Below are 26,830 nucleotides of genomic sequence, written 5' to 3'. Positions count from 1 at the left end.
GCAGCAGCAGCATCGCCTGCTTTGCTCCCTCCACCTTTCTCCCTGCGTTCATTTTCTTTCTAAAGGTGCATTGTGAATATGATGACGATTCTACAAAATCACTTCCATGACCTATCCTGCTCAGAGTACTCCACATAGACCCTAAACGCTGTCTCTAGCCTCTACCCATCGTCCCGAGTAACTCTCTCAAGTCACTCACTCATACATGGATACTTACAGAGTCTACCTACCCGGTAGGGTAAGTACCAAACAACCAACCGGACCCTGAACAGGGGGTGCCTAGTGCCTACACTTCCACTTCCACTTCCACTTCCACTTCCAGCCCAGCATCCAACAAATGACAGACCAGAGGACCCTGAAGCTAGCAGCTAAGGCTTCAAGCCCCTGCTTCCTTCCCTTCGTTCCCTTCGGCTTGGCAGATACCCTTCCCCCCTCCCCCTAAAGCCAACGCCAAGAACCGTAAATTAAATTAAAAAAAAAAAAAAAAAAAAAAAGGGACCCGCCCTTCACATTTGATTTCGTCAAACCCTCAAGAGCCAGGCCGCAAGAGGCACTAACGCAGAAACTATCGGCGGAACTACAGACTAGTTGTACTGAAGGAGACACTAGACTACACAAGAGGGCGGCGCCTCGCCGTCTCGGGACGATCGGAGATTAGCTGAGGGTCTGCGACTCTGCACTGCTCTAGTTTGCTAATTCCAGTTCATCTATGACTACATCCGGAAGAGGGTCTGGTTCCTGGGAGATGAAATTACCTCATAGGGGAGAAGACGCGATGGGATTTACTCCTGAGCAATAAAGCAAGCCAGGAACAGTACAGGGGACCATGTCTACAACCAGGAGAAAATCAAGATATCGAATAAATTGTACTTTTTCAATCCATAGTTGGCTAATCAATAATCAACAAAAACAATCGAGGGTTCCCAAGGTATCAAAGTCATCAATCATTAAGAAAACAGCAAACCCCCTCACAAGTCCCTCAAAAACAACCAATTATGGACAAGAAATCCATCACCACCAGAAATGCTGATACATGATCAAGGCGTCCTGTTCATGCCGTCCTGACACCTGTACATGAAAACGAAAAAAATGAAAAACAATATGCAAGAAACGAAGAAAATGTGCCCCATATCCACCCTTTCTAGGTAAAAATCCCATGTCCCATCCATTCCATATACACAACCAGAAAAGAAAAACCCCGAATGTTGATATCATCTTCCTGTTGGCCCGTTTTTGTTTTGCCCAATCCTTGTCCGTTGTCCTGTTCTTCCTCGACAAGAAAAGAAAGCCCGAAATGGAAATATGCAAATCGAAAGAGAAAGAAACCACCCAGCACCGTGAAGTACACCAAAGAGAAAAAAAAATAACGGGTAAAACAAGGTTTTGTTTTACATGAAAGCACCAGAGGATTGTGCACACAGAAGAGAAGAAAGTGATCTCAAGTTAATCACATGGCAGAAACCATCACTGCTTGGAGCAGTGATGCTGGAAAGACGCATTTAGAAAACCGACAAGATTCAGGTTTCATTGAACCTTTATGCGGCAAGTCCGTTGAACTGGGCAGCAGCTTGGCTGGCTTCAATGCTGCGGAAGTTCAATCCCAAAGTGATCAGTTCCTGAAGGCTGGCATTGACCTTCTCGTGCATAGCAGAGTCCTGAGGCGTGATGTTGCTGATCTCCTCAAGCAACCTGGAGCGGCAGTTGTAGTAGTTCCTTTCCGCATTCTGAAGGCGCTGGTTGTGGTGAGCAGAGGTTTGCTGAGCAGCCTTCAGGGGGTTGGTCTGAGACTGGGTGGAGCGAGTGCGCTTCATGGTTGGGGCGGCGGTGACGCCTGTCACCCGACGCTTACGTCCAGTTTCCTTCTTCTTGTTGCTGGGTCCAGTGGTAGGAGAGGCATCTGGGGAGCTGTGTCTCTCGGAAGTGTTGTAGTCGTGAACCCGTCTCATGTGGTCAAAGAGGTTCCATCTGCGGGGGAATCCATAACCCGGAACGGAGCGGTCGCATCCGTCAAAGAGACACAGGTGAGGGTTGTCACCGTGGCCGTGGAATCCGTGGGCCTCGCGCTCGTGGCGGAACAGGCAGGCATTGGACGAGAACTGCAGCTGGGCATCCATGCAGGCAGGCATCTTGCAGCGGTAGGGCTTGAGGTGGGAGTCAAGGTATTTGCTAATTCGGGGTCAATATCGTTCCTGCCACCAACAAGGACGGCGATACTCACTGGTAGGCACACTTCTGAGTAGTGGGAGGGTGGTTGCAAGGCTTGTCGGACTTGGCATACGGGCAGTAGTACTTTCCATCACTGAAGGTAGGCAGGGAGTAGTAAGGGTGATCCCGCGGGTTGCGTAGCTCGGCGCTTTCCTTGGATTTCTGTCGAAGAGTGTCCTTGACGGGCAACGGGGGAAAGAAGTCTGGATCCTGCTTCACCTGGGGCTGAGACGGTGAGGTCTGAATAGTGGGTCTACGGGCACTCTTGGTTGGTCGGATGGTTCTGTTGCATGTCAGTACACCCGTCAATATGTGGGCTCGGAGGAGACAAACCGGTTGGGGTCCTGTTCACTCAGAGGAGGCGTGAGGGGGAACAGAGGATCTCCGAGGTTGATTCCATGGCTTCCAACGGGCGTGGCAGTGATATCCTTGAGCATGGCATCTTCGTGGGTCATGAAAGTGGGGTATCCAGTGTGGCAAGAGGCAACAGAAACATCATTGCTTGCTTCAGTGAGAGGGGGAGAAACGGGGATGGGCTGGAACATAGTGGTATATTGGTCCATGGGAGATCCTTGGTAGTTCCGGGAGTCTGCAACAATGGAGTTCCATGCGTCGTTGGCAGCCAGGTGGCTGTCATCGGTGTGAGAGCTTTGGCCGACGGAAAGAGCATCGTCGGCTGAGCAGGACTGGGCACCATTTGATCCACAAACATCATTTTCAAAAGCAGAGAAGTCAACCAGGGACGAATAGTGGTTGAACTCTTGTGCATGGGTGAAGTCCATGTCATTTTGTTCCGACATATCCTGGATGCTTGAGAAATCGGACCCGGCGTGATGATACATTACATCATTGGGGCCAACAGTGGTTGGCAGAAGCTGTTGGGAGAATGAATACGACAACATCTGGACTGCGGGAGATTCGGGCTTGGACATGGCACCGTTGTCAAGTGCATCCACGTCGCTCAGAGCCCAACCCTTGAAGTCACTGGGAGTTCCATGGCTGTGGTGGGTACTTGAACACAAAGAGAAATTGTCCTGGCTCGAAAGTTCATCATCCTGGATTCCTCTGGAGGCCATGTTGGAGAGTCCTGGGATCATTTGTGATTGCCTTGACTGGGAAATGTGGTCCATGTGGTGCAAAGATGACTGGGACAAAGACATATTTTGTGGTTCAGACTTGATCTGAGGGGTCATTGTATGTTCCAGACTGGCTGGAAGGTTGGGGCAAGCACTAAAAAGCAACTTTCAGTCAGTACACCAACTTAGCCGGATACGAGAAGCAACAGAAGCAAAAATTCAATCGTGCATTGGGATTCCATAATGAACCAGGGCCTGTGATAATGTTAGATTGAAGACTCATATGTCAGGTGAAGGTCTACCAACCAGGTGGATGAGAGAAAGATTGAGATCCAGGTACAGATGGGTCCATCTAGCGGTTGAAGGTCGGGTCTTTGGAAAAAGGCCGATGGTCAAAGACGAGGTTTTAGTCGCGATATCCAAGAATGATTGGCCCGAGTGAAGTGATCGAAAGGTGATAAACGATGGGGCCATGAGTGCAAAGGTCGATGATCCATTTGAGTCCAGTTACTACAAGGGTAGTAACAAACGGTACGGCACGAATTGAAATCGAGGGTAATGGTGATACGGTCCAATATTTGTTGTCTTATTGTCAATCCAGGTCAAAGCGTCAGTCCTTAGGCCATGCTATACATTGTGAATCCAGGTCGCGGCAATTCAATCCAGGAGAAGGTGGAATCCAATTCTGGTACGGGTTCATGAAGCATCAAAAAAATTCCAAGACGGTCAAATCCAAGGGCAGCATCCAACTTCCACACAGGCTTAGTGTGAAGAGATCCAAGGGTTCCAGGCAGAAGCAGAAAAGTGGTCCAGAAGTGTCGAGAAGAGTGTGCCACATTAAACAACACTCAAGAGTGTCCAGTCACACAGCGGCCGCTGTGTGACGCATGTTTATTCAAGCCACGGCAAGTGGATGAAGTTCGTCTTGCGACGAGAAAGGCCAGATGGGTTTAAAAGTCCAGGGAGTCCAGTGGGCGATGTGCGACGGGGCGAAAGTAGGCGACGGAGATCCAGAACGGGTCGAGAGGCAACAAGCGCATGGGGAGAAAGAAGCAAACAAGAAACAAAGAACGAGGGATCTACCTGTTATTCGTCGTGCTCAGACAAAAGCCTCGGAGAGGAGCAAAGAAAGCAAACAAAGCAAGCAGGTCCTATCCAGGATATGGACTGGGTTCCAGAAAGATAGAGATCAGGCTGGTATCAGGGCCAAGGAAGTGATTCTGTGTTTTTTTCCTTCAAGATCCACGGACTGGAACTTGTCTGACAAGAGAAAAGAGGCCTGGGATCGAGTAAGATGTGGAAGAGAGTAAGCTAGCTGATTTGACTGTGACAAATCGAGCACAAGAGTGATGAAGTGGGGTGGTATCTTGAGAGTAGAAGTGGAAGAAGAATTGGGTATCGCTGATGTTTGGGTATCTAGAGTGGGAATCTGTTGGGTTTCTTCTTCGAGTCTGGTGTGAGATAAATAGGAAAGGTCGAGAAGGATTCCATCTGGAGGGGCATTGAGGGCCTTTAAGAAGCGATGGGATCGCATCTTTTTTTTTTCGCTCAGGAGACAGGGCGGGGGTCGTGTGTGTGTGTGTGTGAGAGGGGTGGGAAAAGGAGAAATTGCCGTCCAAGCGTGTGCCGGGCTTTGCATGCTCATGCAGCAGGCGGACTGCCTCATTCTTCCCAGAGTGGGAGCGCGACGGACGATGATTTGACCCTGCAAGACATGGCGGTGATTATGGTGCAGCGCCAGGTGGTGTTGTTCGCGCACTATCTACCAATGAATCAGTGGAGAAGCGGCTTGACGTGGCCGGGCGGGAGAAACGCGATGGATGAAAGTGGATGAGGATGGATGAGGATGGATGAGAGTGGATGGGAGTGGCCGAAGGTTGGATGGAAGTGGATGCGGATGAAGGGATAGTGGATGTATCATTTGGCACCGGCACCACCCGGGCAATTCCTTCCAAGGAGCGGTGAGGCGGCACAATGGGCGTGATTGGCACCTCGCCCCGTAGACTGAGCATGATGCAATGGCAGGCAATGACCGTCGCGTGCAGAACTAACAAACTAACGCAGCGCCCCTGACCATCAATCAGAAGCAACCAGGAGCAATCAGGAGCCGGTCAGGAGCCATCAAAAGCCCTCAGATTCAGCCCCCGCCTGCCCTCGTGAAAGTCACCAACTCTCGGCCTGCCATCGGCTGGTTGAGACAACAACACGTCAAGACCCCTCCTCTCGGGGAACAGGGTTCTGAACTCTCCTCCTGCATCGCATGCAAGCAAACAACGCTGTCAACAGACTCTCGGACTCACGGACAACTTCTCCCCCTTCACCCCTTCTCTCCGTCCACCCCCCCACCTTCCCAAAAAGTACCTACAGCTCCAACGATGAGGTGTTACGTTTCATCGGCATGAGTAGGGACCTGCATGGATCTCGAGGATCTGGTTTCGAGGAGAATAGGAGGCAGAAATCGTCGCATCTGGCACCACGGTCTCCAGATGCGCCGGGAGGTTGGGCAGCAATGTCATCATCTAATTACGGATAGTTTCGGGCAAGTGGGAACTAGACGGGATCTAGTGAAATGATTTTCATATTATAATTGCTTGTGTCTTAGAATGGAATTAGAAATTCAAGAAAAGAACCTGTTTCTGGAGTCCGCTGATTACGAATACCGAGGACTCCGGGTCATGGATCCCTATTTACGGAGCGCTTAGGAACTGTGTCTGAGAACAGGCAATGTCAGCGATGGCCAGCAAATAGAATGGCGTGAAATGACAATGCAACAAGGCAGGCATGGATGTGTATCAGATAAAATTGAAAGATGGTATACGGTTTTCGTTCAGCGGTCCGAGACCTCAGGTGAACTATGCTTATTGGTAGGTTGTTCATCATCAAGGGCGCGAGGGCCCTCCAGCGAACATCCATGCGAGTGGAGGGGCAAGAGGAGGAAAAAAGAAACAAATGGTCTGCTTACCTCGAGCTGATCTGTGAGCATGGTTGCCGATTTAGGCGACAGGAAAAACGGCGAAGGACAGAAAGCCTGTTTCAGCATTCGACTTGACAGTTTCGTGGACCTGTCAACATAAAGACAGGAGGTCCATCATCTTGTCATGTCGGATGCAGACAGCACGACAGCGCCGACAGCGCGACAGGCGCAGGTTGGCTGCTGAAACAACGCGAGGGTTGTCTGTTGTTTGAGAGGAAAGGAAAAGAATTTTGGCGTGTGGGAAGCGGCTTAAGAACCAAGCGAGTATCACGTGAATTTGCGAGGTTTGCACTGGATCGTGGGGAAGTGGTCACGGGTTAGTCATACACTCAGTGGCTTTCCAGCTTCTATGGTTCGTTGGCCGGGCCGAGCCGGTTGGATCTTGTTGCGACTACGGCGGCAACACTAGGTAGGTAATCGAAAGACCATTCCTCTTGGGGTAACGGTACATTTTAGCTGCTGGACACTGAGATGCTCGCGACACGGGGTTCAACTCTTGGTGCTGCTGTCACTCGGGCTTACACTTGAATGACTCCGGAGTAGGGCACGGTCTATTTGATCAGGCTTTAATCGGAGCAAGCCCTTCCCTCCGTCCAAGAGGTTCAATTGAACTGTCCCCGTCCGTGGTACGATACAATATACCCAGATGCTCAATGGCGTAGACACCGCGCATGTTCGTTGGCTCGATCTCCCCACAGACGCAGCTGAAGCACAGCATTATCTGAAGACGTAGCGATCTCTTGCATAGCACTTCAGAAATATGTATTGACGCTGTGTGTCGGCCTTGCCTTGCAGCGCAGTGCATAGTGGCCACAGAGTTGACTCGTTACACTGCGAGGAGCTCTGCACAACCTGCCTCTTCAGGCATCACATGACGGCGGTGGCTCGACACCACCTCTAGCATCGAGACCGTGGCTGATTGACATCACTGCACCTTGTTAATGCTGATCCATTAGCTGACCCGGCAAGGACTCCATCGACCATGAACTGGACCGGAGGGCGTCTCCGACGTCATTCTGCTATTCACGCAAAGAGCAGAAAGCAGAGGTTCAAGAAGCAGAGGACAAATAGAGACCTCAAAGCTACGGGAATTGCGCTTCTTGACCTACCTGCGGACTGTCCTCGGCGGTCGCCGGGCCAGGTGAGTATATCCCACCATCGGCACGAGGTCATGCAGGACAACTAATAATGAGATTGCACAAGCGTAGCAGGGAAGTCTCTCCAGCCTCCATCGCCGAGAGTCACCACAAATCCTCCAACGATAAGGAAGACTCACAGCCCCGCCAGCGTCTGGACCGCCTCCGACGCGACCTCCTGAAAAAACCCGATTGGGCCGCCGTTGCCGCAGCACGGCCAATCCAGATTGCATTCCCCACTCCAGAGTCGCTGGCAAGGTTTGGGAAGCGGAGAAAGATAACGGAGAGTGATCGGACGAGACTGACCACTTCTGGCTCGCGCTCAGCTCATGTTGTATGGCATAGCAAGCGCAAGGGTTCTCCCATGGAGGCGGTGGACTTCTCACAGATGAGTCTGAGGATCAACGGCAAGCGGGTGGTGAGAAGAAGTACGGACTCTGGACCGGATCAACCAGTCATTACGTCTTCTCAGTCAATGCTGCTGGACAGCGACCGACCAGTCCCCACCAATCAATGCGTGCGGGCGCATTCACCTCAGAGTTTCGATGGCAGTGATGTCTTTCAAGACAGCTCGCTTTTGCTCAAAAGTAGCAAGCCGTCGGTGGTTGCACATCCAACGTCCTCTGTCCTCGACTATGACTCGTATGCTCCGAATTCAGAAAGCGTCCTATCGAATAGTGGACTGGATAGATACCTGGGACCACTTGAGGATTCTCAAAGTCTGCGGCCATACTCGAGTAGACCTATTAGCCCTAGCTTGCAACCGCAGGGAGCCGCACGTGTTAGATCGAAGAGTGTACTCGAGCAAGACCTACTTGGACAGAAGGACTTGAGACCATACCAGGGTAGAAATACGAGCCCTGATCAGGAATTACTGGTTCGGCGACGGTTCACCATCGATGATCAGATTGACGCTGAACGAGAGGGTAGATTGACACTGCCCTGGAGTCATCAGTCCAACAAGAACCAATTGAACACCAGAACCTGGTCACCGCTGTCAATTGACTCAGATGGGCGGACAATGGAGCATGTGTCAGCTACTGTGCCGCCTCTCCATGAATATGCCTGGCTTCCCGAACCACGTCTGCGACTGGAGAAAGAAAGACACAAAACTGACACGACGAGACTCAGATCACGAACAAGACCTACCACAAGCTACAAGAATGTAAGGCATGATTCATCGCTCAAGGTATATGGGCAAACCGTGCCGCTCGATTGGGAATCTCATCGCCGACCAACACAAGCTCCAGCATGGGGTTTAATGGAAATGGCTCAAGGGCTATCGTCCTACAATCCACCCAGCGTGGGCACGCCACAGAGATCTCCAACATCGGAAGCCGCTCTAAGCCCGGGCCAATTCAGATTCACTAATCCCAGACCAGAGCCCAAACCTACCGTAGACTACCGACAGTCTACCTTGCCCTGGAGAGCGACTGGCCCGTCCACTCGACACAGACAACCAGCCCATACCTCTGGCCTCGTTCTCTGACGGATGACGAAGACCATCAGGTCATTGCATCAATAGCAGTCCGTAGTCAGTAAAACTGGAGGTAGTGTGGTACACCCTGATCATAAATATCATCCAAGAGCAATACCGAAGCATTCTTTAAACATCAATATGTATAAATTTACAGCTTAAGCTCGGAGCATCGCAAATCTAGTACGCACCCTGCACAACCAACCCCGGCCGTCTCTCGCTCCCATCAGCATCAAGACCGGTCTCGACCTCGACCTCAACGGGCCCCAAAAACTCCCGAACCACCTTCTCAAACACCTCCTTCCCAATTTCCATATGTCTCCCAGGCACGGTCCGAAACACCAAGGCCCCCTTCTCATCCAACTCCCGCAACCCAAGCCAATCCTCCTTGTAGATCTGTCTATCCCTCAGCCCAACAACCACGCCATCAGCATCCACCTCCGCAAACCACGCCGACTCCTTAGGATGAACAACTCCATCCTCCTCAAACATCAGCATAACAAACTTCTCCAGCGAGCTCAAATTCTCCTTATACGTCTCGTTCTTGACGTCACGCTCATTATTCACATCCGCCAAGAAATTGCTGTGCTGGAGGTAGAGCTCCATTTCCGATTGTTGCTGCTGCTGAGCCCCACGTTGCGCCTCACCTGCCCCCTCAAGCCCCTCATACCCCACCCCGTCTGCCCCCAGCCCCTGCACCCCAGCCCCAGAGCGAGAATCCTCCACCCCCGCCTGCGGCCGAAAATACTGCCCGGGCACGAACCCCCCCTGCACAACCCCGCTCCACCGCCCAGCATGCAACAGCGCCTCGGCACCCAAACAGACCAGATCCCCCCACCGACACGCTTGGAACTTGGTGATGCCGTTATGCTGGCTGCCGAAGGTGATGAGGGTGCGGACGGGCGGGGCGTTGCAGCGCTCGACGTAGGCGCGCAGGAATTGGCCGCCCTGGGAGAAGCCGATGGCGTTGACGGCGGGGGCCGTGGACAAAATCGGGTCGGCGGCGAGCTGGGCGCAGACCTCGGCGATTTGCGTGGTTAAGTTGCCCAGGAAGGTGTTGCGGCGGTCGGTGGCGGCGTCATCCCCCAGATGGATGAGGTGCGTGTAGGTGCCTTCGTGGATTTGGTTGACAACGTCCGACAGGCTGGTGAGGGAGGGGTTCGTGTAGGTGTCGCCCAGGCCGTGCCAGATTATTAGCGGGAGGGAGGTGAGGTCTTTTTGGGTCTTGGGGGTGGCCCTGGGGTGGTGGGGAGGGGTGGGGGAGGTGAGGGCTTGGGGGAGGAGGAGTGGGAGCGAAAGAATGGCTTGTAGGAGATGCATTTTCGTCGGTCCCCTTCGGAGGAAGGGTGGGATTCTTCAGATGAGGAGAGGAGAGGGGAGGGAGTAGCAGGTTGGAGGTGATGAGGGCGAAACTGGGTAATGGTAAAGCAACGTAAATTGCGGTGGTTGCAGGTCGAGGTTGCGACGCGCTTCGTTCGGGCTTCTGACGTAAGGCGGTAGCTGATCCCGCGGCGCTAAGTCGGTTCCTGAGGAGAGAATCTGGGGAAAGTGGAGTCACCACCACCTCCTGCTGCACTGCACTCACTGTACGTTGTAAAGAAGACTTACAGCATGTACTCATACGACTACTCTCTGTATCTCAGATTGGACAGAAGCCTACTCTGCGATCCGGTGAGGAATTCCGCACACCTATACATTAAGTCTCTCTCTATCCAACGCACAGGAATTAGCTCTTGTACTCAGTAAAGCACACCTCTCTCTATACATCCAATACAACATAGGAAAATATAACAATGAAAGTAACAGGTAGGATGGTATATTCAAGCCCCGCAATCATGAGACACACACACTAAGAAAAAAAAAGATTGACATGAAGAAACTAATACGGGGGACGTCCGATTCCTCCGCTGATGCCCCGTCGACCAAGACCTCCACGAGCCCTTGCACCCCCCGGCCTCAATTCAGCATGAGCGGGCGAGAGAAACCCCTCCAGAAGTTTGGTCACCTCGCGGCGCGGGTCAGAATTCGAAAGAGCGTCCCCGTCAGCAGCTTGTGCCGACAGACCGGTGCTCGATCGACTCTTGTGCTTGCTGAGGGATTTGCCATGGTGAGGCAAGGCGGGCGCGACGGCCTTCCCGTTCACAGCCGCTTGTCCACGCGGCCCCGGAGCAGTCGAGGGTCGATCGGAAGCCAATGAACGTTGCGACTCGCTGGCGAGGTTCCCCGTGACGGACAAAGAGGGCGGGATCGGAGGGACAGGAGGAATATCCTCGTGAGCCATGTAGTACATCTGCGAGCCCGCAAAAGAAGATGTTGATGCTTTCGGAGTCACCGTGTCTCCGTCCTGGCCGTCGCGCGATTGATGGCGGATTGAGATGCCATCTGCGTCGAACTCTGACAAAGAATAGCCGCTGACCATGCTCTCACTGCTCGATGAGACAACGCTGCGGTTGGAGGCATCAAGTCGGCCTCTAAGGGGGCTAAGGCGCCGGAGTTTCTCTTGATCATTGATCGAAAGTACGCGTCTCAGTTCATTGACATGCACGGGAGACTCCCGGCTAGAACTGTTCACCCGAACTCGAGCGGATTCCGAAATGCTCATCCGACGAGAGTTGTGCAGACCAGCTGCAACTTGCTGGCCGGATTTGGGAGATGTGGTAGAGGGAGGGCTGCTCTCGGTCGGATTCACGTTGAAATGATTGCGAATCGCCAGGGTTCCTGCTCTCGATCCATTCATAGATATGAATTCTGCCTTCTCTCGCTCGGCAGCGGCCAGGCACAATTCACGAGTCCAAGCCGATAGCATTTGCTCGCGAGCTGTAGAAGGTAGGAGCTGTCTCTGTGGGGTGTCCTGGAGACCTGACCCTTGTCCCAGCACTGGCAAAGTCGGGGCACGCCCTGGAGAGGAAGGAGGGCTGGTGGTGGCATTCTGTACAGAGAAGTTGTACGAGTCCTCGATACAACGAACTAGCTCCTCCACCTCGGTGAACGGTGTAAGCTGGTTGACATCCCCTGCGTAGTTACTGGCACCGTTAGTGCCTTGGAGTATAGTCTCCAGACTTGCTGGGGGTAGGCGAATGTGATCAAGCCAGAGACCAAGCTTCTGCCTCTTGACGACTTCGTTCTGTATATCTCTTCCCACTTTGGTGGATTCTAAGTCGAACTTCTCTGACACCGCCCACAGATATCCATACACCAGACTACCAATGTTCACCCTTGCAGTGACTGACTGCAGGGACTCGACAGTGCCCACATCTTCTTGGAGCTTCAATACCATAGAAAGCCCGAAGCGAATGGCATTCACTCCCAAGTTATCGAGAAGGCTTGCCAGCAAAAGGTGCAACAGCCGCATCTCAGCGACCCGTGCAAAAGACTCAAGCGCGATGTCATAAACGGCCAAATGTAGCAGCCGGAGGAAGTTGTGCTGGGCCACCAATATGGACTTCTCCCTCTGATTCACGCCCATAGAAGCGGTCCGTTTGCCGCTCTTCTCGATGTCAGACATCTCTCGTCTCAGATTGTGGGCCTTGCTGGACTTGTCGTTGACCAACAGATCTTGCTGATTGGTCTCCAGCTTGAGCCAGGTCAGGAATGCGTCTGCGTACGCATAACGAACCTCGTCCTGGGACTCCTGTAAGAGCCATTGCGTCCCCTCCCAGACATGGATGCCCACTTTGTTTCTTGTTTCGGCGCCAGCTGCGGTCGCGGCTCTCCGGGAATTCGCCACCAGCAGGATGTTCTTAATGGCCCGAAGGGCTGTGATCTTGGCAAAAGCAGACGCAAAGGCAACGAAGTTGCTGTCGCCCGAAACACTTGGCGCCTGAGAGCGCGCCCCGGGAGAATCGGTCTGAGATGAGTTTGGCGGCTGGTCAGGAGAGATTACAGGTTTGACGCGAGTCAAGATGGCTCTGATCATGTCAACAACCTGATCGCCATAATATATGTGAGTGGCGAGGTCTCCAATGCACCTCTCAAGGAGAGAGAGCTGCTCCCTCCTTTGGGCAGACGGCTCCACTACCTTTTCCCCTCCGGAAGAAGATAGCAAGAACGACAAATGCTGTAGGAGGCCCAGCAAGATATCGATAACACTCAAGCCAATCATGTTGACCGGGGATTTCAGCAGCCAGTCAATCATGAAGATGACAACAAATGGTTCGCCCAAAGTCTCGTCGCTAAGCTTCATGTCCATCAAAATCTGCATCATAGTCACTGGGATAATGAACCGGACTTGAACAGGACACCACTTGGCTATAATTTCCACCAGCGAGGTAGCCCAGTTCTCCCTGGTGTCCAGTGTGAAGCTCGTGTTGCTAGTGGGGATCTTCCGAAGAATAAACTCCAGCGCAATTTGAGTAGTGACTCGAATCTGGCCGCGGCTGCTTCCACTAACGACAATGCGCTCGAGGCAGCGAAGGGCAAGAAGCCGAACATCCAACTCGGCCTTCTTGTCTGCGTCGGCTGCGGACTGCGATGCCAATACCGGATCACCGTTGGCCGTGTCAACTGTCTGCACGGTCGCGGTGCTGACGCGCCGTTTGTGGGCGAGCTCGGTGTCTGCCTTTTCCGACTGCTCAAGCAGATGTTCGAGCGAGGTCACTAAATCCTTATCTCCTTTGCACAGATTCTCGAGTATGATCGGCATTGTAATTCTCAGCGAGTCGCCGCCATCGGCCGCCAGGCCCGTCTCGGAGCCGACCACGCCCTTGATGGCGCGCAATCCCGCGTTCCTCCACCGCAGGGCCATGGGTAGACTCGGGGCAAGGGCGTTAGCCTGAGAGGACGGCTCGACCTCCGCAAAGCTCGCATATGTACGTACCACCTCGCGGTACTGTGTTGCGAACTCAGGCTCCGCTGTCAGTGCTGCCACATCCTGATGGCTGCAGAAGGTTTCAAAGGTAGGGATGGAGTCCTCGACGATTGTGATGTCGCGAGAGCGGAGCACGGTTTCCAGGATTGTCAGGACGGATCGGGCGTAGATGGGGAGGTCGCGGGGGACTTTTTCGATGAGGGCCGTAAGGATCTGGAGCGTGACCTGCACATTGCTACACGAGATCAGTCTCTTCTTCACTATTGATGCAGGAGAAATGACATCCACCAAAGCACATCGTCACTCATTGTCGCTCGAACTTACCCTGTCTTGCGACGCCAGACATCGCGAGCGGCTCGTTTCTCCAGGAAAGCGCCAACCTTGGTCAGCTTGCTGCGGCGAGTGCTGGCGTAGTAGAGCAAATAGGACAGTTCACTGGGATTGGGCTTAACCTCCTGCACCCCTTTCTGGTATTGTGGATAGCATTTCAGCACCAGGACCTGGTGTTTCGGCCGGCAGGACTGGCGCACGCCCTCCATTGGTGTGAACTGCGGCAACGGGTGCCCGAATCTCGGTATATGAGGAATTCCAGGAAAGGTAAGGGATTACGCAAATTCCGTCGCAGTATCAGGCGATACACGCCAGGAAGTGAGAACTAGACAGACTAGCCAAGGTGTGCTTGTCTATGAATCGACCATCCAGGAGGTTCAGCGGAGATTGCGTTAGTAAGAGCCTTGATCGGGTAACGGTCAACGTGGACCTTTGAAGGGCGGAGTGAGAGAGATCAGAAAAGAAAGGGATTACAAGCGGGGCAACGCGAACGAAATGAGTAAAGGCTAGAAGTACACAATAGACAGTGAGCGAGACTGAGCAGCAGCCGAAACAAGGTCCAGAGCTGAGTGGTTGAGCTGGCAGAAAAGCGAGGCAGAAGCGAGAGAATCCACCCCTCAGATGGAGTGGGAAAGACGGCGATAAGTTCAAAGGTAGAGTAAATTACTAGTTGACGCGGCGGGCGGCGGGCGGCGGAGGAGTTGAATCCACTCCAGAGGTTCGGGAAAATCAGCCCCGTCCGCCGTGACTGTACGGAGTACTGTACAGTACATAAATTATGCATGCATGGACCATCTCACAGCAAGATACGTCCTAGTCTGAGGAGTTATCATTGAAATCAAGAGATTTGATTGATTGACTAATTACAACACTGCTAAGATGTATGCGCATGTCATCGCATCGACCCGAACAATTGATTGGTGATGCTGTTCTTGTCGTCTCTTTTTTTCCCCTGCAACCCAACCCCACGGCAACGTCATCGACTGCTTCCCAGGCACCGTTCCCCAGCCTCTGGTTCGAGGACGGGAAATAGAGACTGTGAACTAACCTCACATAGTGTCATACGTGCAGCGAAGTTTCTCGTTACGAGTGTTCCCCTTCTGGCCTATCTTCTCACGCAAAGAACAGCCCAGCGACATCGGCTCGCATGAAACCGAGCACGGCATTTCCGGAGCAGATCTCAATGGTCCCAATTCTGAGACTTTCAAGTCTGGTCGCCGACATATGGAGTACGTTTCCTGACTGGCCACTTTCTTCTTGACAGATAGCACCCAGAAAATCAATCAGGGCCACGAGCCAGCCAGAAAACCGCCTATGACTGTGCGACCGACCGATTTGTACTGTACTGTACCTCGGTCACACATGACACCCCGGCACCCCTGGTTCGCGAATCGCCGTTGTGTGAGCATACTGAGTGAGCCCCTTATATCCTTCCCAGGTTTCTCGCAAGCGCGGTACGTATCCCACACGAATCACCAGTCACCATCTCCTGTTATTCCTCGATCCTCATGCAGATGATTTCAGGGTACGAGTGCGTCCCTGCCCAATTCCTTCTCACCGAAACCTCAGCTCCCCTTACCATCCTGCTGCTCCGACTGATCCTGCTGTTGCTCTTCGCCCTGAGATTTGTCCCCTTCCACTGCCTGCTCCGGCAATCCATTGCCCGCCAGCGCCTCGACAACATCCGGGCGGATCACATCGCGCCGGAAATTCTCCTCCTGCAGCAGCCGCAGCGCCCGTAGCGTAGCCCCCGGGTGGGTTAAGAATTGTGCATATTCCGGGGTCTTCCAGTAGGAGTAGAGGTAGGCAAGGTAGGCGGCGAACGCAGCAGCGTCGGGGTCGCGAGGGGTCGCGGTGTCTCTGTTGTCGGTCGCGTCCGTCTCGTCGGTGGACTGGCTGATGCCCAGGAGATTAGGGTAGTTAACGGCCAGATGGGAGAGGTAGTAAGGATTTGCGAGGGAGGAGACAAATTCGAGCTCGAGGGTGAAGCGTGGGTTGGTGAGGGTTGGGGCCGGCGGTTGTTGCGGGTTGGTTGGGTCAGTGGGTGGTTGTTGTGGCTGGGCCATGGTTGTGCGTTGGAGATATTGGGGTGAGCCCCGCGTGTAGTGTTCGAGAGTAGAGAGGTGTCACGGAGTTCGATGGTATCGATCAGAGGTCATAAGCTGGCCGGATGGTTTGAGGGTGGAGGGGAGAGAGTGACTGTGCAGTGCAAGCTTGATTCGGAGTGGCAGACGTTGGCGGCACGGGAAGGTAAAAAAGATGCCAAGCATCCATTGGTATACGCCAGACCCACTTTCCCCCGCTCCAAATTGGACGAGCTGTCAATCTGATGTAGATTCAGGCACAGCCCACTTTACTCCAGGGGAAGACTGTTTCCATCAATCTGGAGCATTACTTTGACGAGTCATTTCGGAAATTTCCGAAATGCAAAGGGTCACTCCTGGAGAACTTATCTGATGCGAATGATCTAGAGCCCTGGTCTGGCATGACCTAGCGACCTGCGATAAGTCTGCCTTAACACGCGAGTGTTAATGAAAGGTGGGCTTTCAGATCAAGCCCACAGCTTTATCAACAGTGCTATTGAGATATATTAATCTTAGTTGTCCCAGGTTGCTCTGCAAGCCGATCCACATATGCCATGTTTCCAACAATCACGAGCTCTTCGCCCCGACCATTGAAGCTCGAATAGATCTGAGTGACTATCCTTACCTTCAGACCTAGTTCATGACCGAGACACGAACCGAGCTTGGGCTCTGCTGGAACAATGCTCAGACTGCACCAAGTCTCCCACCCGACTCTCCGTGCTGACCCCCCAACAGTTGAGATAAGAAGCTTGTCGCCACAGCCTCTTTAACTCCCTTGGTCGTTCTTGACAGTACTGATAGACCGAAGGAGGATTGAACGACCTTACCCTGTCATCAGTGGCTAATCAGGATGCCTGCAGAGGTTCACTGGGCCCTCGAGCAACGTGCCTGACAGAGGCCGTTGGGCTGTGGATTCATTGAGAGCTGTCTTTAATGACTACAAAGTGGAGGTCTTTGTGTGCCTATTTCAATTCGTGAATGTGAGGGCTATTGACGCAGACCAGCTTTCTACTGTGTTCATTCATATAACATGTCTACTAAGCCTCTGTGGCAGGTAAGTGACTATACCACTAGATGACAAACGAGTACCCATTATTGATGCAACAGCCGACATCCCCGGTAGCTCACGATGGGTTGAAATAGAGTGACTCTATCAATGTAGCAGCCAACTAGCCCATTTGAAAGCGGGAACAAATGCATTGACTTATTAGTCAGTCCGCAGTGTGTTGCTATCAGAATCCGGCATCCCTGGTTGCTAAGCCCGGAAAGACAAGCATCGGATCCCTCTTACATCATCGTCTGTCTGCACCCGGGAGGATTGTACGGATGACAAGAACATTACCGGCCTCACCAAACCGGAAAAGAACTGGGCTAATGTCTCATGTATGGCTTATGAGCTTTTCTCTTAGAGTGCACATCCTGGATTCTGTTCATCTTACTTCCAAGTCCCTCCAACCAGATTTCACGCCCAGACCCCACCGACTGCGAAAAGATCGGATATACCCAGCGACCTCAACCCTCCTGCATTCCTGTAGTCGAGGCAGCGACCAAGTAGCCCGTGCATCTAGATGACACCCGAGCGCAATGAGCTTGCTTGACAACCTCAGGACAACATAGCCCAGTCAATTCAAGCAAACACCATGTTGTTTTCGAATTCGACCGGTCGCTTATCTTCAGCCTATCCTGCTCGTTTATTCAATTCACTATCTCGAGGTCCACCTTGGTGTACATCATCTAGGATCCGTAGGATTTCAGCAGGAATACAAATCTGAAACGGGTTGCCCAACAAGATGCATCAAGTAGCCACTTGCTTCTGTGTAGCACGAGTAGGCAACCCACCCGTTCCGGCGCCCTTATTCAATTCCAACCTTATCCAGATTGAGCAAGAAAAAGCAAAAATGACATCAGAAAAACCTCCCAAGAAGAAAAGAAAAAGGGAGAAAAAGCAAAGAGGGTATGCAAGTACGCAAAGACACATACGTTAACAGCCACTAAAAATAGTGAGCTGAAAGGAAACCCGGGGGATCTGGACGAGGTGAGACCCCCCATGACGATATGCTCCCTTCCCATCCCCCGGTTTAGTTACTCAGTACCGGTACATGTAGTTATGTGACTATGTCATGTCCCTGGACCTTGACATGGGGGAAAACGTCACCGGCACTGACAGCGAAGCATGCCATCGGATGCGGACACATTCTCACAAAGTCTTCTTGATCTTGTTACAGTTGATCTGGGTGTCTCCCTCTCTTCAATCAAGGTTAAGACAAGGGGGAATGAAAGCCACCGTGTGGGTGGCTGCAGTCCCTTTTTTCCTGGTGTAGAAGGTATCTTACCTGCCAAGGATTCGAGTGGAAGGACAGGAACATTCCGTGGCATGTGTGTATTCTGGGTGTGCGTGTGTGCCTGAACGCCCCCGGGGAGTTTCCTGCGCGGGAACACGCGTGTGATGAGCCGACCGACCCTGTTCCCGTCCGCGCGGTTCGTGCAGGGGGAAGATCGGCCGGGTGACCCGGCAGAATCCTGGAAAACCCACCTTTGGAGTTGGAGAAAGGGAAGTTACTCTGTAAGTAGGGATTAGATGGGATGGAGGGGATATGGAAATTTGCCAAGGTGAGTCATTGAAGGGCCAGCCCTAAAGAAGAGGTGCATTGGATGATTACGATGCGGAGAGGCGGAGATGGAAGCGATGATGCGATGATGGGATGATGGAATATGGAATCACTATACCTCGTACTCGGTCAGTATTGTAGGCATTATTGATTAGGAAAGTGGTGGGCAATAGCCAGCCAGGGGTAAGATCAACATCGGCTGTTGTCTATCGCTCTGTCGATCCGGATTGATCGAGGGCAGACAGGCATAAGGAAGGGCATAAAGAAGGGCCACATTCCAGAGGGGAAGCGTTGACGCAATGGCAAATGCACATATGACAATATTCATAAGCAGGAGTAGTTAGTAGGAGTCGTGAAGAGCGAAGCTCCCACTAGTTGCTGGCTTGCAGGATCCGATGTGGCTCAAATTGATCTGGGGTCACTAATCAACCCGTGGAGAGCGAGAACGTTTTGGTCAAGTGAGCCCCTGAAGGGTAGAAGGAGAGAGACATTATCAAGATCAATCCATAATGATTAGTTACCTAGTAGACAGTGAGACACATACACTGCATAAGTTACATACTACATCTTTCAAAAGTAAGACTTTTCTAGCCCTGCTTCTCTTCTCGTGCTTGTTTTCTAACCCTCTCCCCTCCTCTCGCTCTTTCTTATACTGAATGTATTGTATATGTTAGTTAGTTGGTAATGTTATGACTATTGACATACACTTCCCACTACTAATTTTCGCCCCCCTTTTGCATGTCAAATTTAAATCCCCCAATAACCGAAGCCAAAAGCTTCTCGCCTTCACTCCACTTTTCGTTTTTCCTTCTTCCCCTCCGCCTCCACCCCCTTTCAGTCGATGAACCGTGGTTTACTGCATCGGACCAAACTATAGTTAGCCGTGACTCTGGATATTCCCCAGGGGTAGTACCAGCACTAACACCAGCAGCGACAGCACCATCCGAGTTACTCTCTATTCTTCCCTTCCTTCCCTTCCGTCCGCTTCCTTCTCTTCGTCTTTCCTTTCTTCTCCTTCTCCTCCCAACTCTCTTTTTCTCTCCCTCTCTTCTCTTCTCTTCTTCCTCATCTTCTTCTACTTCCCTCCCTTTCTCACTTTGCTGACCCCCCACCCCTATATCCTCCTCTTCATCCTACCGGTTGTGACTCCTATTCCAACCCCTCCAGGCTACTCTTTAACCCCCCCCCACCTTATTCGGGAATTAAATAATTCCACAACTGGAACAATTTGATCACTTAGCACCTTCCTCCACCAACCACCTCCCATCAAGCAGAAAGCAGCCACTGGCAAGAATCAGGGCCAATCACTTCTGCATTTAAAATAAAAAGATTAAGAATTCTCACATTCCTCGGTGCAAGGTCTTTTCTTCGACCTCGACCTCGACCACGACTACGACTTGACGGACCGACGGACGGACACCCTACGTCTTGTGCTGCGCTCCTTTTAATTCCCCCCTCCAATTATTCTCTCCTAAATCGTCGGCCGCGGCATCGCTGTTTCAGCAACGCCTAAGCTTACTCTAGTTTGGCGTTGGTCCTCGCATTCTCGACCCTCCCCTGATCATCCATCATCCACTTACCTCCTTATCTTTGGATGTCTCTTTCCTCCATTCCCCAATCAACTTCCTTGACTGTTCCTGCTCTCGACCTCGCATTGCGTGGACTTTCGCAACCATGAATGCCTCCCAGTATTCCTCAACCTACTCCTACCCACCCGGCGTGACGCTGGGCCCGTCAGGTGCGTCATCTTGCTGATTTCCGGTTTCTGATCCTCTTCCTCGTTGTGTCTCACACTTAAGTCGTCATCTCGTTGCCGTTTCACCTTCGGCGGGGCCTTTCCCCTGGGCCAGAATGTTGCTGTCTTGTCAAGAATGTGGTCTTATTTCAGACCGTGCTTCCCCCAGTCGCCCGTTCGTTTCTCTGATGCTAACTTTATTTCTGCCTCTTCGCAGCCCCCGTCGTCCAACACGCGCATGCGCCTTCCTTGGGCTCCAACAATCCCTTTAGAAACCGAGCGCTGTCTCCTTCTGCCAGTTCTTTCTCTTCCGCTGGTCGACCTGAGCGACCGACCTCGACCAACCCATTTGACGACCTCGATTCGCCACATTCTGCCCCTATCGGAGGAACCATGGTATCTCAGGTCGGAAGTCAGGATATGACTTCGAACACACGCGACCTCTTTGTACGTCCTTCTCTGCTTCCTTACTGCGTCGCCGCAAAGACTAATTAGGGGATGCTTCGCTCAACAGGAAAACCTGTCTCTTAACCCTGCCGCGCAACCTGCCGCGCAATCTGCCGGCTATAGGCCCACCCCACCCCGTCCGGAGAAGCCTGCACCGACTGGATACTCGAGCGAGCGAAGGGATCGCCCCGAGCGCCGCGCACGCGATCCATTAGATATTTTCGCTGATCCTCCGCGAAACGGCAGCGGTCCCCGGCCCAGTGGCCGAGACCGACCACGTCCCCGTCGCAACTCCGAGTCATCAATCATGGAGCGCCCGAAACACGTGGACACTGAGGAAGAAAGAAAGCGCCGGGAACGAAGACGGAGAGAGCGGGAGGCTCGTGGAAAGGAGGGCAAGGATGGCAAGCCTCGCTCGTCGTCCTCGAAGAAGAACAACTACCAACTTGACATCATCGATAAATTGGATGTGACTAGCATCTACGGAACAGGAAGTAAGTGAAAAAACCGGTCGAATCATGATGAAAGTACTAATTTTCTGCAGTGTTCCATCACGATGGACCGTTCGATGCTTGCAACCCGAATCGCAACCGTAAGGGCGTGCGCACTGCACCTATGCAGGCCTTCCCGAAGGACTCAGCCAACATGGCCTTGGGAGGCTCCGGACCGAACAACTTGGATATTGATCACAATCTGTTCCACGGAAGGACCGAGGAAGGCTTCAATGATTTCGCGGCCAGCGCGAGAAGCGAACCTCGCAGGGCTGACAACCCCCCCAACTTTGACCCTACTGCTCGCATTGAACCTGTTCACGGATCGGAGAGTATGGGACTGGGAACTAGTACGTTCTTGGAGGGTGCTCCTGTCAGCCAAGCGGAGCTTCAGCGCCGGGGAACTACCTCGGAAGGCTCGGGCGGCGGTATGAACGGAGGTGGTCTTCAGCGCAAGAAGAGTTTGGCACAAAGACTACGGGGCATTAACCGTGCTCCTAGTGGCCGCTCTCCGGAAGCCACTTACAGCCCGCCTGTTCCTGCCGGACACATCGGTACCATCAAGGCCAACGAGAAAAACCCTTTCTTCCAAGATTACGACGATGCGTGGGACAAGAAGGGCGCTCAGATTACTTCCTCTGAGGAGGCGCGGGACCCTGTGGGTGGACGGGCGCGTTCTTCGAGCAGCCCCAAGCAGAACACGGGATTGGAGCGGAGATTTACAAACGAACGGTCTTACGGTGGTTATGACGAGAACAAGAATGCCGCCGGTGGTGGTGGCAGTGGTGGCTTCATCAATCGCATGAAGAGTCTGCGGAAGCCCCGGCCCGAGCGGCGCGTCACCAACGACTGAGCAAGGAGGTGATCTTTTCATGTAACCCGGTTTCATCGTGCACTCTGTATGGCCGGAGTAATCATTTATCGGTGGACATTGCGCTGGCAGCACATCCATCCCCATATCCCCCTCAGGGCGCAGAGATTGCTTTCAACAGGAAATGACAGCATGAGAGCGTTGATGAAATGGAACCATTAAGGAAGCATGAGACCCAATAGACTGACGTAACTTGAAAGAGACGGCAATCTTCGAGCGCGACCATCCATGAGCAACGCGAGATAGCAGATGACGGCGTGGCCTCAGCCTCATCGAGCGAGACCGGTGTTGGCGAAGAGGTGGAGGTTATCTTTGTTGTTGAAGAGTGTATGTATTACATCAGTCAGATGAAAGCGGTTGATCAGGGTGTCCGGATGTACTGTACTGGCCTTGTCTGCCAAGCAAGTAACAAACATGGATTTCTTATTACTTCCTCTCTTTCCCAATCCAGTTAACCCTTCTGCCAACGTTCCCAGTTGGTGTTGCCCCTTGCAGCGATTATGTTCTTGTCAAGTCCTTTCCTAGCTTTTAGCCAAAATGAAGATGCAAAGTTTCGCTGAAGCACTACTCCCTATCTCCAATTGTTGCCCATGTTTACCCGCTTCTGCATGGAGACATCCACAATCAAGCATCCTGCAGCTTATGTAGTTACCTTGATACTCTCTTCTTATCACCACATGTTATTCTCTGCTGGCGCTGGGGGTGATAACTATGAAACTACACCCTAGGGGGTCTTCAGCACTACAGGAAATACTTTTCCTTTGCCAAGGTGCACAGGATGGCCCTCCGCGTACAGTACATTACGATTTGTTGGACAAGACAATCTTCCGCTTGACAATTGAGTACTGTGCGCACACCTCCACTCCCCCTTATCTGGTAAAACATCGCGCCTTGCGATGTCAATCTACACATTTCCAACTTTCCTGCTGCGAGGTGGATACTTATTCGGTGTAGCTTGAACTCTGAGGATAAGAAGAAGATTTAATAAGTTGATGAATAAGGTAACTAACTAAGGTAGGTATATGTCTGCTCTTCTCCGGGGAATACTTTCCATATCACATCACATCGCATCACAGATATTTCAACAAAAAAATAAGATAAAAGACCAAGACCCCCCTATTTCCCTAATGAATCAGAGACCCGAACTCCCCCTCGCCGCACGCATACTAGGAAAATTCATGACAGTGAAACTGAGAAATGCAAAACGTTGCCCCAAGAACTTGTTGATAACATCGATAGATCGTTTCATCCCGGTGTCCGGGTATTCCATACTTTGAACCCCGCAGGGAAATAAAGAAGAGAAAAAAGAGAAGGAGGTGCTGTGCCGTGGAGATACCCTCGCTGTAAGCTTTCTTTTCCTTATATGCAGCCCCGGATTTGTGAAGGGGAGGGGAGGGAAGGAGAAGGAAAGACAAGACATGCGGGAATCCTACGGACGATTAACATCGAAAGCAGGCCCTCTACCGGGGCCGAACGGACGACATTCTCGGGCGGAATGGGTCCGGGGCGGGGATGCCTGCTTTGCGACGGGATTGCGGCTTGGGTCGGGAGAGGGTGTACCTAGTTGGAGAGGAATTGGGTCAGTGATTATGTTCTTCCTAACTTGTACCTTGTACCGGGAAAGGGCAACATACTTGGCGAATGCACGAGAAAGAGCCTTTTTGCAGCTGACTTTTTGACTGCCGATGAACGAGTCGACGGTCACGGCGATGGCGCGGTCGATGTCCTGGGCGGAACAATACTCCGAGAGACGCATCTTGCAGAAGGATTCGGCGATACGCATGATGGCTTCGAGGTGACGGACCTGTTGGGGGGTTGATGTTAGTTTGTTGTGCTGACTGTTTCAGAGAAGAAGGAAAAGCGTACGGTGATAGGATATGCTCCCGTGGCCAGAGACTCACGGCGCATGTCGGCAAAGAGACGGGCGATCTTGTCTTGGTCGATCTGGTAGAGCTTCGGGTGGCACCGTTCCCGGGCGTACAGGATGTACTTGCGGAGCAGCTCTTGCGGGATCTCACCCTCTTTCTCCTCCTCGCGCTTGCGGGCCTCGGCTTCGCGTGCGGCAAGCTCCTCCTGGGTGGGTGGGAGGCGTTCCTTGGTCTTCTTGTTGATGCGGTAGCCATCTTCGTCGATGGGGTGGCCGTCTGCGTTGACCAGATTGCCGTCCTCGTCGCGGAGAGGGCGGGAGGGGTTGGCGCGCGAGTGCGACTCCACGACGAAGTTGGCCAGGCGCTCGTCCTCGGTGGGGTCAACCAAGTCGCGGACCACGCACAGAATGTCAAAACGAGACAGGATGGGTTCAGTGAGTTGGACGTTGTGCGAGAACGGGGCGGAGCTGTTGTAGCGGCCGCCGATCGGGTTGGCGGCGGCCACAACGGCACAGCGCGCTTGCAGCGTCGTGACAATACCGGCCTTGGAGATGGAGATCGTCTGCTGTTCCATGGCCTCGTGGATCGAGGTCCGGTCCTGGTCGTTCATCTTGTCGAACTCGTCGATCAGGCAGGTACCGCGGTCCGCCAACACGAGAGCACCTCCTTCCAGCGTCCATTCGCTGGTCAAAGGGTCACGCCGGACACTGGCCGTCAAACCGACTGCACTAGCACCCTGACCCGTGGCAAATACAGCTCGGTGTGCCGTCTTCTCGGTGTACTTCAGGAACTGGGACTTGGCGGTACCGGGGTCACCGAGCAGCAGCACGTTGATATCTCCACGGATGGACATCTTGCCTTGGGCCTGCTTGCTGACTCCACCGAAGAGGGACAGCGCGATGGCGGTCTTGACGTCCAGGTGACCGTAGATACTGGGGGCAATCGAGCGAACGATCTTGTCGACAATCTCAGGGTCTCTGGACAGAGCGCGGATTTCTCGCTCATCCTCTTCCGTCAGGTGGAAACCAGCCAGCTGGTCGTGGGACTTGACGATGTGATTGGCCTCGATGATCGTGGCGAAGACGGGGAATCCGTTCTTGTTGTTGAGCTGCGCATCGTAGCTGTTGCGGTAGATACCGGTAACCTCGATTTCATCACCAGGCTTGGCCGAGTCGATGAGATCGGCAAGAAGAACGATCTCGCGCTGGCGGGGGAGACGACCGGCGGGGACAGAGCCAGGGGATTCCTGCAGGGTCAACTTCTGGTAGTTGCGGTACACTGTCTTCTCGGAGTGAACGGTAAAAGGTCCCTTGGCCTGACAGTTCTGACAGAATGTGATCTTGACTTCCGCACTGGCTTCCTGTTGGAAGGGACCCAGGTGCGTCCTACACTTCCCGCAAATGAACATAACATACTTCATCTGAGGGAAGACGCCAGTGCGGCGAGTGACGACACCGCTGACACGCAGCAGGCAGTTGAGGTGGGACTGACGGAGTTGGCGGAGAGTGTAAATGACGGGGAGGTCCGTGATCCGGACATGAATCTCGTTGTGGATGTCGTGGTATTGCGGGTAGTGGAACAGAGTCACATCGAGGGCAACTTGATCGAAGACTTTCAACACCTCGGTGGGCTCGTTGGCGAGGAAGTATGCAAGAGCAGCCTTGGTGTTGAGGAGGTGCACATAGCTGACCTCAAGCGATGCGGAGTTCACCTCACCAAGAGTCTTAATCTTGTTACCGTAGACGGAACTACCAGTAGGGTCGGTGAATTCCGTAAGGAACGCCTTGAACTCGCGGTAGATGGACCGCAGGACTTGAGGCTGGAGAACCCAGTCGGTGATGTTCGGGGCCTTGACGTCGGTCAACTCCTCCAGGGAGAGCTCTTCCATGACATCGTCGCCCATCTCAACGTCATCCCGATCCTCGTCATAGTGGTGTCTGCGCCGACGGGGCTGGCGAGTGAGATCGACTTCGGCATCTTCATCGTCCTGCAAAAAGGCGGCAGGCATGCGGCGACGGCGCTCCAGTTCCCGATCTCTCTTGTTCAAGCGAGCTTCCAGCTGACGACGAGTGGCCATATCTAGCTCCTCATGGTCGCCGTCGTCGTCGATGTACGTTCCGCGGTATTGCTGGTCTTGTGTGCTTCTGTAATCTTTCTCAAAGGTATCGCCGAACAAGTCAATGCCATCTTCATCTTCGGCCATCTCATCAAGATCGTCGATATCGCCCAGCATGTCAGCCTCTTCATCTCCCTCATTGTCATCCTCGTCGAAAGGGAGCATAGGAGGGGAAGAAGGGGGAGCTGTGGGAAGAGTTAGCATGCACGCATTGCCGGTAGCGGACAATCGAAGCATGTGAGACTTACGACTCGAAGGAGGGGCGACCGATGAAGTCTCATCATCGGGTTCTCTGTCTCTCTTGCGTCGACCGAGGTTTCCTAGGCCGCGATTTGCGGCGGAATGGCTTGGGCGTAGTGGTGAACTTAAGGGACATGATGATTATCAGTGAAAGAGGATTCGGGAGAAAAGCGATCGAAGATGAGATCATCCGAGTATCGATGGAGTAAACATACCTCATTGTGTCTGGTGTTTCTGACCGGCAGTATGGGGGTGGGATTGAAGGGATTACCGCACGGAGGTTGTAGTGCGGGCGCCTTTTTTTCATCCGTTGGCAGGGAAATCCATCAGGCGGTGTTGATGCGCGGCAGAAACGCGTCGGAGC

At 52.9% G+C, this 26,830-nt stretch overlaps 8 protein-coding genes across 8 annotated transcripts; 3 read left to right on the top strand and 5 right to left on the bottom strand.

Annotated features, from left to right (window-relative positions):
* Nucleotides 1-1,465: 1,465 nt before the first annotated feature.
* Nucleotides 1,466-3,609, bottom strand: BO82DRAFT_158131 (putative C2H2 finger domain protein). The gene is made up of 4 exons (XM_025630226.1): nucleotides 3,588-3,609; nucleotides 2,539-3,536; nucleotides 2,219-2,488; nucleotides 1,466-2,166 (listed from the first exon to the last, which is right to left on the bottom strand). The coding sequence occupies exons 2-4, from the start codon at nucleotides 3,396-3,398 to the stop codon at nucleotides 1,536-1,538; spliced, it is 1,761 nt and encodes a 586-aa protein (XP_025488538.1). The 5' UTR covers nucleotides 3,399-3,536; nucleotides 3,588-3,609; the 3' UTR covers nucleotides 1,466-1,535.
* A 3,136-nt stretch (nucleotides 3,610-6,745) lies between these two features.
* BO82DRAFT_158151 (uncharacterized protein) lies at nucleotides 6,746-8,920 on the top strand. The gene is made up of 3 exons (XM_025630227.1): nucleotides 6,746-7,396; nucleotides 7,459-8,556; nucleotides 8,774-8,920. Exons 1-3 carry the CDS (start codon nucleotides 7,238-7,240, stop codon nucleotides 8,789-8,791), a joined length of 1,275 nt encoding a protein of 424 aa, XP_025488537.1. The 5' UTR covers nucleotides 6,746-7,237; the 3' UTR covers nucleotides 8,792-8,920.
* Nucleotides 8,857-10,266, bottom strand: BO82DRAFT_385960 (palmitoyl-protein thioesterase family protein). The gene is made up of 2 exons (XM_025638218.1): nucleotides 9,595-10,266; nucleotides 8,857-9,489 (listed from the first exon to the last, which is right to left on the bottom strand). Exons 1-2 carry the CDS (start codon nucleotides 10,186-10,188, stop codon nucleotides 9,049-9,051), a joined length of 1,035 nt encoding a protein of 344 aa, XP_025488536.1. The 5' UTR covers nucleotides 10,189-10,266; the 3' UTR covers nucleotides 8,857-9,048.
* Nucleotides 10,267-10,549: 283 nt separating this feature from the next.
* On the bottom strand, nucleotides 10,550-14,646 carry BO82DRAFT_342893 (uncharacterized protein). Its single transcript, XM_025633600.1, has 2 exons — nucleotides 14,000-14,646; nucleotides 10,550-13,910 (listed from the first exon to the last, which is right to left on the bottom strand). Exons 1-2 carry the CDS (start codon nucleotides 14,212-14,214, stop codon nucleotides 10,748-10,750), a joined length of 3,378 nt encoding a protein of 1,125 aa, XP_025488535.1. The 5' UTR covers nucleotides 14,215-14,646; the 3' UTR covers nucleotides 10,550-10,747.
* Nucleotides 14,647-14,844: 198 nt separating this feature from the next.
* Nucleotides 14,845-15,237, top strand: BO82DRAFT_158089 (uncharacterized protein). The gene has a single exon (XM_025630225.1). The coding sequence runs from the start codon at nucleotides 14,929-14,931 to the stop codon at nucleotides 15,154-15,156; it is 228 nt and encodes a 75-aa protein (XP_025488534.1). The 5' UTR covers nucleotides 14,845-14,928; the 3' UTR covers nucleotides 15,157-15,237.
* A 345-nt stretch (nucleotides 15,238-15,582) lies between these two features.
* Nucleotides 15,583-16,029, bottom strand: BO82DRAFT_271034 (uncharacterized protein; the record flags this gene model as incomplete). The annotated part of the gene is made up of 1 exon (XM_025630982.1): nucleotides 15,583-16,029. A coding segment is annotated over one exon (447 nt), but the record flags the coding sequence as incomplete, so codon positions are not given.
* A 4,058-nt stretch (nucleotides 16,030-20,087) lies between these two features.
* BO82DRAFT_158031 (Pal1 family protein) lies at nucleotides 20,088-22,459 on the top strand. The gene is made up of 4 exons (XM_025630224.1): nucleotides 20,088-20,436; nucleotides 20,651-20,880; nucleotides 20,948-21,374; nucleotides 21,425-22,459. The coding sequence occupies exons 1-4, from the start codon at nucleotides 20,373-20,375 to the stop codon at nucleotides 22,222-22,224; spliced, it is 1,521 nt and encodes a 506-aa protein (XP_025488532.1). The 5' UTR covers nucleotides 20,088-20,372; the 3' UTR covers nucleotides 22,225-22,459.
* A 750-nt stretch (nucleotides 22,460-23,209) lies between these two features.
* On the bottom strand, nucleotides 23,210-26,710 carry BO82DRAFT_435113 (MCM DNA helicase complex subunit MCM2). Its single transcript, XM_025641003.1, has 5 exons — nucleotides 26,682-26,710; nucleotides 26,475-26,590; nucleotides 24,109-26,411; nucleotides 23,877-24,046; nucleotides 23,210-23,802 (listed from the first exon to the last, which is right to left on the bottom strand). The coding sequence occupies exons 1-5, from the start codon at nucleotides 26,684-26,686 to the stop codon at nucleotides 23,703-23,705; spliced, it is 2,694 nt and encodes an 897-aa protein (XP_025488531.1). The 5' UTR covers nucleotides 26,687-26,710; the 3' UTR covers nucleotides 23,210-23,702.
* Nucleotides 26,711-26,830: the final 120 nt, after the last annotated feature.

The sequence above is a fragment of the Aspergillus uvarum genome, assembly GCF_003184745.1.
Source record: "Aspergillus uvarum CBS 121591 unplaced genomic scaffold BO82scaffold_57, whole genome shotgun sequence".
NCBI lineage: Eukaryota > Fungi > Ascomycota > Eurotiomycetes > Eurotiales > Aspergillaceae > Aspergillus > Aspergillus uvarum.
The sequence above is the reverse complement of the archived record's forward strand: the minus strand, read 5'-3'. Positions and strand labels throughout refer to the sequence as shown.

Excerpts from the sequence above, each read along its gene's own strand:
- BO82DRAFT_158131 (XM_025630226.1), bottom strand. The coding sequence starts at position 3,398 with ATGACCCCTCAGATCAAGTCTGAACCACAAAATATGTCTTTGTCCCAG. Across the intron at positions 2,489-2,538 it reads AGTGAACAGGACCCCAACCG|AACCATCCGACCAACCAAGA; the intron begins GTTTGTCTCCTC and ends GACATGCAACAG. Across the intron at positions 2,167-2,218 it reads ACTCAGAAGTGTGCCTACCA|CAAATACCTTGACTCCCACC; the intron begins GTGAGTATCGCC and ends ACCCCGAATTAG.
- BO82DRAFT_158151 (XM_025630227.1), top strand. The coding sequence starts at position 7,238 with ATGAACTGGACCGGAGGGCGTCTCCGACGTCATTCTGCTATTCACGCA. Across the intron at positions 7,397-7,458 it reads CTCGGCGGTCGCCGGGCCAG|CGTAGCAGGGAAGTCTCTCC; the intron begins GTGAGTATATCC and ends AGATTGCACAAG.
- BO82DRAFT_385960 (XM_025638218.1), bottom strand. The coding sequence starts at position 10,188 with ATGCATCTCCTACAAGCCATTCTTTCGCTCCCACTCCTCCTCCCCCAA. Across the intron at positions 9,490-9,594 it reads ATTTTCGGCCGCAGGCGGGG|CAGCAACAATCGGAAATGGA; the intron begins GTGGAGGATTCT and ends GGGGCTCAGCAG.
- BO82DRAFT_342893 (XM_025633600.1), bottom strand. The coding sequence starts at position 14,214 with ATGGAGGGCGTGCGCCAGTCCTGCCGGCCGAAACACCAGGTCCTGGTG. Across the intron at positions 13,911-13,999 it reads GTCTGGCGTCGCAAGACAGG|CAATGTGCAGGTCACGCTCC; the intron begins GTAAGTTCGAGC and ends GATCTCGTGTAG.
- BO82DRAFT_158089 (XM_025630225.1), top strand. The coding sequence starts at position 14,929 with ATGCTGTTCTTGTCGTCTCTTTTTTTCCCCTGCAACCCAACCCCACGG.
- BO82DRAFT_158031 (XM_025630224.1), top strand. The coding sequence starts at position 20,373 with ATGAATGCCTCCCAGTATTCCTCAACCTACTCCTACCCACCCGGCGTG. Across the intron at positions 20,437-20,650 it reads CGTGACGCTGGGCCCGTCAG|CCCCCGTCGTCCAACACGCG; the intron begins GTGCGTCATCTT and ends GCCTCTTCGCAG. Across the intron at positions 21,375-21,424 it reads TAGCATCTACGGAACAGGAA|TGTTCCATCACGATGGACCG; the intron begins GTAAGTGAAAAA and ends AATTTTCTGCAG.
- BO82DRAFT_435113 (XM_025641003.1), bottom strand. Across the intron at positions 24,047-24,108 it reads CGGGAGCATATCCTATCACC|GTCCGTCACCTCGAAGCCAT; the intron begins GTACGCTTTTCC and ends ACCCCCCAACAG. Across the intron at positions 23,803-23,876 it reads CTTTCTCGTGCATTCGCCAA|GTACACCCTCTCCCGACCCA; the intron begins GTATGTTGCCCT and ends CTCTCCAACTAG.